At 40.5% G+C, this 14585-nt stretch overlaps 1 protein-coding gene across 3 annotated transcripts in view; it reads right to left on the minus strand.

Moving 5' to 3' along the window:
- SYNE1 (spectrin repeat containing nuclear envelope protein 1) overlaps positions 1-14585 on the minus strand; it is a gene marked incomplete at both ends in the record, with an annotated part of 486197 nt that overhangs the window by 125877 nt on the left and 345735 nt on the right. For all 3 annotated transcript variants that reach the window (XM_080699888.1, XM_080699887.1, XM_080699889.1), the window contains 5 exons: positions 1539-1694; positions 2356-2487; positions 5952-6108; positions 10560-10669; positions 12496-12627. In XM_080699888.1, the coding sequence (XP_080556014.1) occupies positions 1539-1694; positions 2356-2487; positions 5952-6108; positions 10560-10669; positions 12496-12627 (687 nt within the window). The remainder of the gene's footprint in view (positions 1-1538; positions 1695-2355; positions 2488-5951; positions 6109-10559; positions 10670-12495; positions 12628-14585) is intronic.

Raw genomic sequence — 14585 nt, forward strand, 5'->3', positions numbered from 1 at the left:
TTGAGGGCTTAAAGAGATTTTTTTCTGAAGGATTATACATCATCGACTAATAATTTTCTAAACTACTAACAAATGAGTCTTATAAAGTGTTATTTAGGAATTCAGCATTTTTATTTATTTGTTTGTTTATTTATTTATTTTTGCAGGTCTGGGGATGGAACCCAGGGGCATTTGACCTCCAAGCTATATCTCCTGCCCTCTTTTTTTATTCTTTATTTTGAAACAGGGTCTCACTAAGTTGCAGAGGGCCTCACTAAATAGCTGAGGCTGTCTGCAAACCGCGATCCTCTGGTCTCAGCCTCACAAATGCTGGGATTACAAGAGTACGCTACCACGCCCGGCTATGAATTCAACATTTTTAAAACATGTGTTTCATATGCAGAGGTTTGAAATATATAAAAGGTTTTTTTATAGAGTCCTCCATTTTTTTCTCTTACACACACAATATAAAAAAAAAAGTGAAAGATGGGCTTGGTGACACACACTTATAATCCCACCATTCGGGAGGCTGAGACCAGAGGATTGCGGTTTGCAGACAGCCCTTCACAACTCAGTGAGACCCTGTTCCAAAAATCCAAAAATAAAAAGACTAAAAAAATAGAGCTGAGGGTGTAGCTCAGAGGTACAATGCCCCTGGGTTCCATACGAATACTGCAAAAATAAATAAATAAATAAATAAATAAATAAATAAATAAATGTGTAGCGTAAATGATATGAAACCTTTTTATACTTATTTAAGAAGTTTTAGCACTTTTATTTACCTACTCATTAGTCAACATTTAGATTTTCTTTCCTTTTTTGGCAATTGTGAAGTTTTTGTACAAAGTTTTGTGTAGACACTTGCATTTCTCTTGGTCACATACCTGGGAGCACTGTTGGGTCTCAGGTAACTGTTTAACCTTTCGTGAAGTGGACAGGGCACTACTATTTTACATTCTCGCCAATGGTCAGTGAGTGTTCCCAATTTTTCCATTCTTGCCCACATATGTTATAGCGGTGCTAACTGGTGTGAAGAGGCATCTTACTGTGATTTGATTTGCATTTCCGGGGTGACTAATGGCATAATGAACATATAATTGATGTTTTGTGGCCATTTGGATATATCCTTTGGTAATGTCTATTTATATTTTTTACTCATTTTTATTGTTTTGTTTGTTTGTTTGTTGTGGTACCGGGGTTCCTGGAAGCCCTTCTACCTCCAGGCTATACTCCCAGACCTATTTTATTTTTGGAAACAGGGTCTCTTAAGCCAGCGTGGCTGGCTTCGAACCTGCGCGATCCTCCTGTTTCCGCCTCCCAAGCGCGGGGATTGCAAGCGTGCGCCACCACGCCCGGCCTTTTACTCATTTTTAAACTTCGGTTATTTGGTCCATTTTGTTGTAAGAGGTTTATCCTATACTATACTACTTGAAAATATACATTTGTACTTCATTAGAACGGTTTTATTCTCGACCTTTGTCATACCTAAAATTAACTCTCCATAGCATCATCTCCAGCGCTTTGAAATTTCACTCACAGATAGAAACTGCCAAATGTACCTCTTGGTTGAAAAGACAAGTCTCTGTTTCTTCGGGTAAAAGTGCGGTGGCAACAAATAAGCGTTCTTCCACATCATCTAACCAGGTTGAGGTAGCCGAGACTCCATCGTACAACTTCTGCTCCAAGTGTATATTCTCGCTCTTTGCCCCTCCACCCTGGAAGAGAAATACACTCAACAAGAGACCACAACCAGGCATGGTAGTGCTCACTTGTAATCCCAGTACTTGGGAGGCCAAGACACAAGGGTCGCAGGTCAGAGGCCAGCCTTAGAAATTTAACAAGACCCTTTTTTATATATATTTTAAAAATACAGGAGCCGGGCATGGTGGTGCACACTTGTAATCCTAGCATTCTGGAGACTGAGACCAGAGGATCTGGTTCCCAGACAGCCTCAGCTACTTAGTGAGGCTCTCAACAGCTTAGTGAGACCCTGTTTCAAAATAAAGAATAAAAAAAAAAAGGGCAGTGGGTACAGCTCGGAAGTTGAATGCCCCTGGGTTCCATCCCCAGACCTACAAAATAAATAAATAAATAAATAAAAATTAAAGAACCAAATTTAAAAAAAAAAATATATATATATATATAAAAGGCTGGGGTTGTAGCTTGGAGGTTGAACACCCTTCAATCCCCAGTACCAAAAAAAAAAAAAAGTTAGAATTCGATTCCAGAAACCAGTAGCTGTTTCGGGGCTCATCCCTGGTGTCGGGTCTCAGGGTTTATGCACAGGGGTGACAACTTCACGGAGATCCCGGGAACCGTATACACACAAGATAGACCAAACAGATCAGGACGAGCGCCAGGCTCGCACAGGCCTACCTGGGAGGAAGCCTCCTCGAGAGCCTGGTTCAGTCCATCCAGCAGTGACGTGACCGCGGCCTTATCCTGCGTCTGTCCTTCTGCTCTGTACAGTGGCACAGCGGACAGGAGCCGATTGGGCCTGCTGTAAAGCTGCGGGCAAACAGGCCGGCTTACCCAAGAGCTCTCAACCTGCCGCCCAGGCTCGCTCATTGGAAATATACACCGAGGGAGATGCTGGAGAAACTGGTTTTGGAGCCTCTTCTCGAGAAATCAATTTCTGTGATATACTACAGCACTAAACCGGTGGCTGGATTCGGCAAGGACAATATTTCCACTCATGGATTAAAAAATTAAGCAGTAGAAAAATTGCCTGAAAACATAGCTTTCTTTCTAGCTCACCTCTTCAGTCTTAGCATTCTACCTATAGGAAAATAATTCGCCCTAAATATGGGATCTGGATGGAGCTATTTCATTATCCCCCGCTCTCCCCGAAGCCCCTCCTGCATATAGAATGCCTCTCCAGAAAGCACACAAAGTGGCCAAGTCTTCAAACTTTTGCAAATGTTTCTAGTGAAACTAAATCTCCTCTGATTTTTTCCAAACACCTCTTCTTCCTCTTTTAGGCCATTACTTACTATCCTGTAAGCACGCGCCCCCCATCCCCCCTCTATTTCACCAGTAATAGCCACTGCCTAGTATTCCTTTAAAAACTCCTACCAGCCGGGCATGGTGGTGCATGCTTGTAATCCCAGTACTTGGGAGGCTGAGACGGGAGGATCGCATGTTCAAGGCCAACCTCAGCTACTTAGTGAGGTCTTCTACAACTTAGTGAGAACTTGTTTCAAAGAATGAAAAATAGGGCCGAGGGTGTAGCTCAGAGGTAGAATGCCCCTGGGTTCCATCCCCAGACCCGTAAAAAAAAAAAAAAAAAAAAAACTCCACACCTACTACAGTGGCTTTCTGCTATTTTTTTTTTTTTTAATGTCTGTTTCCTTTGGATTCCTGCCTTGGAGCCTGCCATGGTTAGTTAATATTTCAGTAATGTATTAAATATTTCTTGGGTTGGGTGGAGCGCATTCTAAATATACTGTAAGTAAATAGATGAAGAAAAATTACACGGTGGCTGGTCAAAGTGTTGCATACCCATAATCCCAGCTACCTGGGAGGCTGAGGCAAGAGGATTGCAAGTTCAAGGCCAGCCTTGACTTTGTACGAATTTGTCTCAAAATAAAATAAATAAATAAAAAGGGCTGGGATGCAAGTTCAATTCCCAGTACTGGAGGAAGGAAAAATAGAAATAAAAAATTGTTCTGAGGTATTAAGGATCTATGACTCCTTTTTTCTGTAAGGGATTTGTGCTAAAAGCAACTATGGACTCGAATACAAGATATGCATTTCCATTAGTGTATTTTAGATCTATGACTCCTTGACCTAGTTAACTTTAGGCCTCCAAATTGTGTCTGTTTCTATACTTGAAAGTAGTAAGTATATCCAATGTCCAAAATTGCCAGTTAGCAAGTATGAAGAAGGAGGAACTTTGGAATCTGGTGGCATCCGGAGACCAGTCCTGACTCTTTTTGGTAATAAGACTGTGATCTTCACTAGCCTCAGATCCCAGGTATGCCACGTGGAGACACTTTGACCTCACCGTATTGTTAAGCAATCTAGCACCTGGACTTAAGACGAGCCCATTAAATGAGCTCTTCCAAAGTATGGCCAGCACTAGCTCCTCCCTCCTCTTCCCTGCCTTTCACACAAAATAGGAAACCACCTAAAAGATTCTTTCTGTAAGTACTCAGTGATTCCAGAAAGAAGGCACTTAAATATTAAAAACTACAAAACATAAAAAAGACATGTGATACCTTCCAAGTAAGACATTTAACCTAAACTTGAACAGTCCAGGTATCATGTGAGAATGCTGGATTAATCTAGTTCAGTAAGCCCAGCACAGAGGACGCTTGTGTACCAGCACTGACTTCGAGAAAAAGTAGCTCCTCATGATAGGAGGAAGGACCCAGAGGTCTACCCCACTGGATGAATGATGCAGGTGCCATGTGGTGAGCAAATAGGGGGAATCCTGGAGTTGGGCATCTGTCTAGTGGATGGGGGCTAGTAAGTAGACATGGAATAAGTAAGCATGAAATCCAGAAATGGCCTGGCTTTATCTGACATAGGACAGTCAGAAAAGACTACAGTAGCTGATTGAGGACTATGCCCACCCCTGACACTCAAAGGCCCGAGGAAACCCAGCAGCACCAAGCTGAAGAAGTGACGAAGGACAGCTCAACATCGTGAGTAATCAAGCGATGCATGTGTGAACCATTTGATCACGAGTATCTGATTCTGAAATTATGCTGAACACAGGTGCGAGGTCCCTACAAAAGCCATAAGTTATCACTTGTCGGGGTGGACTCTGATTCTGGGGCAACTGCCTCCGGGAATGGAAAGCTTTAAACTCCCCAGGGACAGAGCTAAGGGCACTTCGTGCAGGCTCACCGGCTGCAGTAAGAGACAGGGGAAGAAGTGCTTCTGTGAAATGGAACAGAATCTTGTAGCTCTGGAGACACCTATGCGAGGGTCCTGGTAAATGAGGGACCCACTGTGACCTGTAGATCATTCTCCTTCCTGTTGGTCCAGGCTGGCTATATCCATTTCCTATGCCTGCTTGGAGAGCCCCAGCCCTTCCCTACTCAGATGTCCTGCAGTTACTGAGGTCCTTCACTCCTTGTTTGGTCTCCGCCATCCTCTAAGCCAGTCCTGGCTCACGCAGTGGGCACAGCAGCTTCCTCGTCCATCAGTAGAGGCTCTAGCATCCACCCTGATGCAAAAGTCACTGGACCAAGCCAGGTTCCTACTGAGGTACCCCCTGAGCACAGCTGGGGTAGACATTAGGGCAAGCTGGGGCCTTGGCTCACTCAGTCCTCCAAACTCTCATATGCCTCAGATTTCCTGTTATTCTCTGGCTTCTGCATAGAGTGAACTAAGAACCATTATTGACATGGAACTTTCTGGTGCCATATTCAGTTCCTCTGGATTTGCTGTGCTGGGTGGAATGGAGCCTAACCTCACACAGTATCCGTCCTAGCACCCAGCCTTACAGATGGTTCAGGGACCATTCTAGCTGACCACTGGCTTCCGCTCCTCGTAGACCTCCGAGGTCCAAAGCTGTTTTTCATTAAGACCTTCTGAAATTATTAAATACTGGAAGTAGCAATGGAAAATAAGACGACTAGACACTTGACTTCCAGATTCGTGGAATTCCTTTGGCCCTAGATGCGGAGATCTTTGATTTATGTCTACAAATTTCAATGTTGCAAAAACAAAATAAATCAAAATTAATTTAATTGTGTATGCTAATGAGGAACCAAACATGAATCACCTCAAGGAAAGAAGTATTATCTGAAAAATCAAAGTTTTCACATAAAAATATAAAGTTTTTAAGGGAAACATGAAACATATTTGTTAAGAAAAATGTGGGCTGAAAATTTTGTTTTATGTCTCAGTTTGGAATTGATAATTGAAATATAGATGTTTGTGCAGTTATATCCCCTTAGCATAAGATGTACCTCTTATGATATATATTTCTTAATATATAAAAGCAAAATGTTTGATACCACTTGCTCTTGTTCCTGTTTCAGAACATTCTGTAGCAGTTTCTGCTTGGTACTGAATTCTTGATGTAGGCTTTCCCATTTCATCCTCATCTGGTCTTCGGCAGTGAATTTCTCCCCTTCCATCCCCAACTCCTGGGATAACACATCAGGTTTTTCGCTATTAGAAGAATAAATAATCTAAGTTTACAATGTGTACAAAAAAGCAGAGGTACATTGTGTTTACTAGTCCTGGCCTTGAAAATCAAAACAGGATTATTTTAGTCATGCACTTACACCTTAAAGATAATTAAATAGAAACACTGAGACTACAAACAAGCATATTCTTACTCCTAGTGTAACTGAACCACGAGCAGAATGAGTATAAAAGATTTTGAGAACAGCACAGTGTTAAATAAAAATAATTATAACATCTAAAATCAGAAAATAGTGTATGATTCTGGACTAGTATGTTTTGAAAAATAGCCCGCCACTTAGTTCAAAATCCTGAAAACATTCCACAGTGCATGGAGAGGTTTTACCATGAGGCGAGTCCAGGGAACGTGCAGGACCCACGGTGGACGGTCAGAGCGTGGCGGGAAGGGCTCAGTGGGCACCCAGCTGAGGCAAATCCCATCAAATCCATGGAGGCCAGTGGGGATGGTAGCAATAATATGTAGGGAAAATTACTTCCTATACAGAGTGAAGTGTCAGGACTTTTGAGGATCTAAGTAGGACTGTCTCATATGAAAAGCATAGTAGATAGTAAATCATACTTTGACATAGGGCCTTTTGCTCCAGTGGAAAAAACAGTAACAAGTTCATTGGCAGGATACTACTATACACCACCCGAAAGCCAGCTCTTCTCAGAACAGTGCCTTTAGGCAAGCCATATGAAGTACCCTTCAAAATTTCTGCAAGCCTATGGGATTCTAGACTATGGAATTTCTATAAGCCTAGGAATGCTAGTTCTAGAAAATAACTCAGAGACTTTTTTTTCATCTGTTAGGGACATGTAAGATTACTTTGAACAATGTTAGCTAACAGAAGAAGGAGAAAAGAAGAAAGGAAGGAAGGAAGGACGGATGGCAGCCAGTCAGACAACAGCATAATGTCTATCAATAAGTTTAAGTGAAGAAGTGTATCTGTGTGAATTGAGATGGACTGATCTAAGAAAATAATGTTGAGTGAATAACATATCAGAACTGATAACTCTAAATGAGTATCTATTATATTCATTTCTGGATAGTTCTGGGTTTTTAAAATCTTTCCAAATTAAAAAAATGTTTTAAAGTCTCTATGAAATTAAATTTTTATTGTATCTTCTTTCATGATGGGGGACTTTAATGTCTCATTAGTACAAAAATTTGCATAATTTTATAACTCATTTGTATAAAATGTATTATAAAACCACAAGATGATTTAAAATATATTTTTATGTTTAATCATTGATGCAGGGAAAAATAGCAGCAAATTAGTTTTAAATTGGAATATAGCATTTCGTTCCCCCTGGAAAACAGTCATATCCACATCGATAAATTTCCAGTTGATTTTCCTTAGTAATCTTGGAAGATGTCAGCCCTCCTATACATCATACCATGCTTATTTTTTTTATTTTATTTTATTATTTTTTGTGGTACTGGGGATAGAACCCAGGGGCATTATACCTCTGAGCTATACCTCCAGCCCTATTTTTAGTCCTTTTTTTAAAAAAAATTGAAACAGGGTCTCACTGAGTTATGAAGGGCCTCGCTAAGTAGCTGAGGCTGTCCACGAACCTCGATTCTCCGGTCGCAGCCTCCTGAATGCTGGGATTGCAAGTGTGCGCCACCATGCTCGGCCAGGCTTGTTCTTTATATAGTAAATTTGTGAATACAAAAGGTCCCTCTCATGTCAGAGTTGAGAATCTTAGAAAATCAGCTAAAAATTCAAAGGCTATATGTAAGATTTTATCCCTCTAGAAATGCTGTTCTTATAAAAACATAATTTTCCTTTTGGCTTCAAAAGATCGTTTAATTCATGGTTATTAGCTTCCTTGGGACCCAGAAGTCTGAAGAATGCCTGAAAGGGAATCAACTACACTTATGGATAATTTTTCTAAGGAATGCATATAAACAATAAAAAATGCAAAAGCAATCTTCAGAATTATTCTTGTATAGAAAGCCAGCCATGCACTACAAATTTCCTTTAAAAATACTTTTATATTTGAAAAAGCAATTTGTAGCTGTTTATTTGTCATCTGGCTTCTTTCCAAAGTTGAAGGACAAGGAAAGAAAGAAAAAGATAATCACAGCGACAAGTTGCAAATATCCAGATTACAGCTTTGGGGACACCAGCACAGAGGAGGCAGCATGCGGACGGGCTCCGTGTGCACAGGAGCTTGGCAAGCTGGCAGACATTTTGAGGAGCTAGGGGGTGAGGTGGGGGACACCCCAGAGGGCCAGGAGGCAAATGTGAAGTGACCTCGGAGCTCAACCAGCTCGATCTTGGATAGACTACAGCATTTTTCTATCTCCCTCCCTCCCTCCCTCCCTCCCTCCCTCCCTCCCTCTCTCTCTCTCTCTCTCTCTTTCTTTCTTTCTTTCTTTCTTTCTTTCTTTCTTTCTTTCTTTCTTTCTTTCTTTCTTTCTTCTCTTTTTATGTTTTTGTAGTGCTGGAGATGGAACTCAAGGCCTTGCGTGCGCTAAGCGAGCGCTGTACCGTTGACCTACATCTCTAGTCCCTTATCAGCATTTTTAAGCATCATGATAATATTTTTAAAAGCCCTTTCATGTTTCTAACATAATTTTTACACTCAGGGCTATTGAAATGCAATTCTTGACTAACAGTGTCATAATTTTATTTCTATTTTTCTAAATTGATACTTATTAACCATGTCAATATTTGGGGGTTTTCTTTTCTCTAAAGCCTTCCTGGTTCTTGTGTTATTTATTTTGTCATACCCTTATCATATGCCCTTGAAATTCAAATATATAAATAGTACATATTTTTGAAATTTATATACATATATGCTCATATATATTTATCACTTTAAATTTATCTATGTTTATATATAATTTATTATAAAGCCAGGGAATATTTAATGTCTATACTTAATAATATCTGTATACATATAGTCAACACTGGTGTTATAAGTCAGCAACACTACATCAACATAGATTAAACTATTAAAAATTATTTTTAAATTTCCCCATCTTCCTTCTCCTCATTAATTTGATTTATTCACATTCTATCATACCTGCTATACTTATTTCAATTTCAAATTTTACTTACTATCATGTATATATATTTTCTGATACTGTCATTTAATTTTCAGTTGGGCTTATATATGCATACACTTTATCTTCAGCTTTTAAATTAGTATTTCTGCCTTTTCAACGTTTTGGCATTATAAATCATATTTCAAAAACCATGAAAATACATATGGTCTACTTTACATTATTTTCCCTGGGTGGTGGTGGGGAAGTTCAGAAATGAGAAACAAAGTCAAATCTATTTACCAAAGGATAGTACCTAGTCACAACTTTTAGGACACAAGCATATAGAATTTTTGTGGAAACTTTTTGGCTGTTTTAGACTTTCTTTTCTTCTCTCTTCTCTTCTCTCTCTCTCTCTCTCTCTCTCTCTCTCTCTCTCTCTCTCTCTCTCTCTCTCTCATCTCCTCTATTTCCTCTATCTCCTTTCTTCTTTCCTGGAACCCTAAAGCATTCTACCTTCACGCTAAACCCCCAGCCCTATTTTATTCTTTATTTTGAAACAGGATCTTATTAAGTTGTAAAGGGCCTCACAAGTTGCTGAGGCTGGCCTTGAACCTATGATCCTCTGTCTCAGCCTCCCAAGTATGCCACCCAGTTGAGTGTTTTAGATTCAAGGCTTTTTCTGCTCTATCCTTTCAGCTGCTAGTCACAATCTGTTACGCTTTTTTGATGGTGATAGCTGCTGCTTATTATTCTAATTCTACAGAGCAGCAAACCAGCCCAGAGGTGCATGCCTTTCCCCAAAGCTGACAGCTATGACAAAACTCAGGCCTGATTCAAAAGCTAGGGACATTCCCACTCTCCTGCTCTTCCTTTACCTTCCTACCTTTCAAAACAATTTTTTTCAACTTATTTATTTATTTATTTATTTATTTATTGGTTTCTAAGACTTTTGAATTCTTTGCTTCAAACCAGGCCTCCAAGCTCAATGACTCTGCATATTGAATTTATAAATATAAATCCATCAAGAAAATTCAAGGTATTTTAGTAGGTACATACATTTGTTTTTTAGAATGATGGTAGGGGAAGATAATCCCTTGAAAACACCTGGCAGTTGGATATAACCAGTTAGAAATATCAGGGACCCAACTTTGCAATGCATTTCCTATTTGATTTAGATAATGAGCCCATGAGCATCTTCTCTGGACCAGATGCTGAGGCTACCAAAACACAGGAACCACAGCAGTTACTAGCCATGTTTATGCTATCCAAGAAAATGCTCGACATGCAGGTACCTTTAATAGCCTAAAGTGAAAACAGATGATGAAATTTTGCAGATGTTGAAAATACAACTTGGGGTGAAATGTTCACATTTCTTCAGAGGTCAGGAAAACACAGTGAAAACCAGAGAATATTCAAGTGTTCTGAAACATACCCAAGGCCACCTGAGGTCTCTGCGGCTGAGTGCTGGGTTAGAATCTCCTCTCCACGACTGGCTACTGAGCGGAGGAGGCTCTTCTGTTCCTCTAATTCTTGTTCTAACTCCTGATCAAGGGAGAAGAGAAATGCAAACACTCTTTGTCACCCGGTGGTAATCGTCTACAATCGTGCTTCTGCCTAGAAAATGCTTGAGGAAGTTTGGTACTAAGCTGTGAGATTTGTGTTTTGTATAAACAATGTGGTTTAGGTAGATATTCATACATGTCTCTAAAGTACTCTATAGCTTTCTTTTGCTTTGATAAAGAATATCAGGAAAATCTGGGGGGAAAAAAAATCAAGAGAAAAGAAAATTTTATTGGGCAATGGTGCCCTCAAGTGGTTCAAATTATAATCTCTTTTTAGAATCACTGTCCTGTTAGCCAGGACAGATTGCTGAAAGCAGCAGCTTTCTTTAATTTGCCACATTTATTTATTTATTTATTTATTTATTTATTTATTTATTTATTTATTTATTTCTAAGAACTGGGAATTGATACCAGGGCCTTGAACATGCTAAGCAAGCTCTCTACCACTAAGCAGCATTTCAGGCCTTTTTATTTTATTTTGAGACAGGATCTTCTTAAGTTGCCCAGGCAGGCATCGAATTTGCCATTCTCCTTCAGAGTGATTTGGGTTGCAGGAGTGCGCCACCAAGTCCAGCTCTCATTTACTTTACAAGTTGGATTATCAAAGGATTTGCTTTTACCTTAATTATTTATAGTAAATTCTTTTTCTCTTTGGGAAAAGAAAATTTTAATTTGCTTTTCATATAAAAATGTCAACATATCAAAGAAAAATCAAATATATTAATCAAAACTGATTTTTTTCACTAGGTACACTAGGTAACAATTTACAGTCTTACTTTGTGATGGTGTCTACTTGAAAATGAAAGCAAATTGCATTTTTTTTGAAAAAAAAAAAAAACTATAGTTCAGATTCTTACCAGTTCTCAGAAGTCTTCTTAAGCTTTTATTATTATTTGTTTAGGCTGTGTGTGTGTGTGTGTGTGTGTGTGTGTGTGTGTGTGTCTGTCTGTCTGGTGTTGGGTATTGAACCCAAGAATTCATACATGCTAGCCAAGCATTTTACCATGAAGTTACATCTCCAGCCCAATTTTTTATCTTAACAAAATATGCCAGGCATAGTGGCACGTATCCCAGCACATAGGAGCTGAGACCTCATGTTCAAGGGCAGCCTCAGCAACCTAGGAAAAACCTCCTTAACTTGATGAAACCCTGTTTCAAAATAAAAACCAGAAAGGTCTGGGGAGGGAGTATAGCTCAGAGGTAGAATGCTCTGGGTTCAATCCCCAGTACTAAAATAAATAAATACAAATTTAAAAATAGAATCAAATGAGGGCAAATCTCAAAGTAGAGATTTCCATGAAGAGGTATCCATGAAGAGGGAGATTACTGTTGAGTTTCATTAAATCACAAATGAAAACATAAGCTTTTCTCTCAGAGTGGACTTTAAAATGACCAATCTTAAGCCGGGCGTGTGGTGCACGCTTGTAATCCCCGCGTTTGGGAGGCTGAGACAGGAGGATCATGCAGGTTCGAAGCCAGCCTCAGCTACTTAGTGAGGCTCTCAGCAACTTAGTGAGACCCTGTTTCCAAATAAAATATAAGAAAGGTCTGGGAGTATAGTCTGGAGGTAGAAAGCCTCTGGGTTTCACCCTCAGTACCACCAAAAAAAAAATAATAATACTAAAATAAAATAAAATAAAATGACCAATCTTTCTTGGGGTTATGAGTAAAAACTCTGAAGGGGCTAATCACATACAGCCTCAAAGTAGAGATACAGGGAAGCTTTGGTGAAGAAGTGATGTCTGAAGCATTTCCCTCCGGTTCCTTCCGGGGCAGATGTATGGAGAGAAGTAGGGAAGGCTTTACCTTTTGCTGCTGGAGACTGCTCTGCCGCTGGTGGGTCCTTGTGGTGCGTGCTTGAGCCAGCCACTCCTGCACGCCGGGGCTCTGCGTGGCCGTGGGGTCAGTGTCGCTCTCCTCCTTCTCCTGTGAAGCTCCCTGCTTTTAATGAGGCAGAAATTAAGAGTCTTATGACCCAGAGGAAAACCTTAAGCAAAATGGAGACAGACTTCTTTTTTGGTGTGGTCTATTCAGTGATACCAAAATGGCTCCATTTGGACAGGAAGCCACCGTCTTCAAACAACATTCATGCAAAAACCTCTGTAAGTTATGGCATATTCAGGAGCAAGAGCAGTACACAAGCCGGGCGTGGTGGCACACACTTGTAATCCTAGCATTTGGGAGGCTGAGACTGGAGGATCGTGGTTCGTAGACAGCCTCAGCTACTTAGTGAGGCCCTCTGTAACTTAGTGAGACCCGTCTCAAAATAAAGAATAAAAAATAGGGCAGGGGGTGTAGCTCAGAGGTCGAATGCCCCTGGGTTCCATCCCCAGACCCGCAAAAAAAAAAAAAAAAAAAAAAAGAGTAGCACACAGCTGGTTGTGCTCAGAAACACTTGAGGGGGAACCCCATCTATTTCCAAAGTGGTCCCCAGATATTATTCTAGAATACCCCCCTAAAAAATATACTAGATCCTTTTATGATGTGTTTATCAAGTCATACACAGGTAAAATGTTATCAAACAATTACCACGCACCACAACTTACTGCCCCTTCCGTGAAGGCATTACCCTGCCACCTTCTCGATCCAGGTCACATGGTACATTCTGTGCACGCACATGACAAGTACTTGGTTCCTACAGGGTTTTTTGTTTGTTTTGTTCTAAAGGCCACTTATTGAAGAGATTTCCATTTCTTTAAGAAATAGTAAGTCCATGGTTCTGTATGGGAAGGCATCATACTCTAAAGTTCAGGGAGAGGTTAGACTTGATTTTCAATTCCCATGGAAGAAGTTTTACTGTCCCACAGAGGCAAGGAGTCCAAGCCAGAACGTCCAGGGCAGCGGGGCATCCTCTGTCCCACCACGCCCTCCAGGCTCTTGAACTCTTGTACCCCCAACTGCAGGCTGTGGTCAACCCCACAGAACCCAATTCCCAGAGCACTTCAGGAGGCAGAAGCCTCGTCCCCAACGCTGGACTCTACAAACTCTCTGTGTGCGCCCTAGATCTATACCAGTGCCAAAGTCTTGATTTTTAAGTGTCCGTCATTTATATAGCCATGTTTTACAGATTGCTCTGTATAATAAATAGACTCTGCTCAAGTATAAAAGTCTTTCAGAAACCAGGTATAGTGGCCCACACTTTTCATCCCGGTACTTGGGAAGCCGAGACAGGAGGATCACAGGTTTGCAGCCAGCCTCAGCCATTTAGACTATTTCAAAATAAAGAATTAAAAAAAAAAAAGGCTGGGGGGTGTAGCTCAGAGGTAGAATGCCCCCATGTTTAATCACCAGTACCACACACATAAAAAAGGAAGTTTCTATCTTTCTTTCAAAGACATTAGAATTATCCCAATAAGTCGGGAATGATTGTGCACATTATGATCACAGTGCTTGAGAGGTTGACACAGGCAGATTATAGATTCTCAGACTCAGCAACTTAGGGAGACCCTGTTTCAAAATTAAAAAAAAAAATAGTGCTGGGAATGTAGCTCAGAGGAAGAATGTCCCTGGGTTCAATGCCTAGTAACACACACACACACACACACACACACACACACACACACACACATACACACACAATCAGCCCAATAAAAAATATCTATGAGTACATAGGGTTCCCTTCCTATAACTTGGAAAGATTAGCTGAGTCTTAAAGTACCACTCTCTTCCTCTTGAAGCTACCAACCCACCCACCACTCTCTGCTGCTGCTGGGGGCTTTGGTAAAGTCTGGCTAAGCATAAAGTGTATTTCCTCTCACATGTCAAAGCTAGACAGAAAAAGAGGAATTAAAAAAAGCATCTCTCAAAAATAGAAGGGAGACTGGTAGAGAAAGAGGATGGGAGGCAGAAGGGAGGAGGGGAACCCAGCAGATGATGTTAGTGCATGCACACATAGC

This window comes from Muscardinus avellanarius (assembly GCF_963383645.1).
Source record: "Muscardinus avellanarius genome assembly, chromosome: 8".
Lineage (NCBI taxonomy): Eukaryota > Metazoa > Chordata > Mammalia > Rodentia > Gliridae > Muscardinus > Muscardinus avellanarius.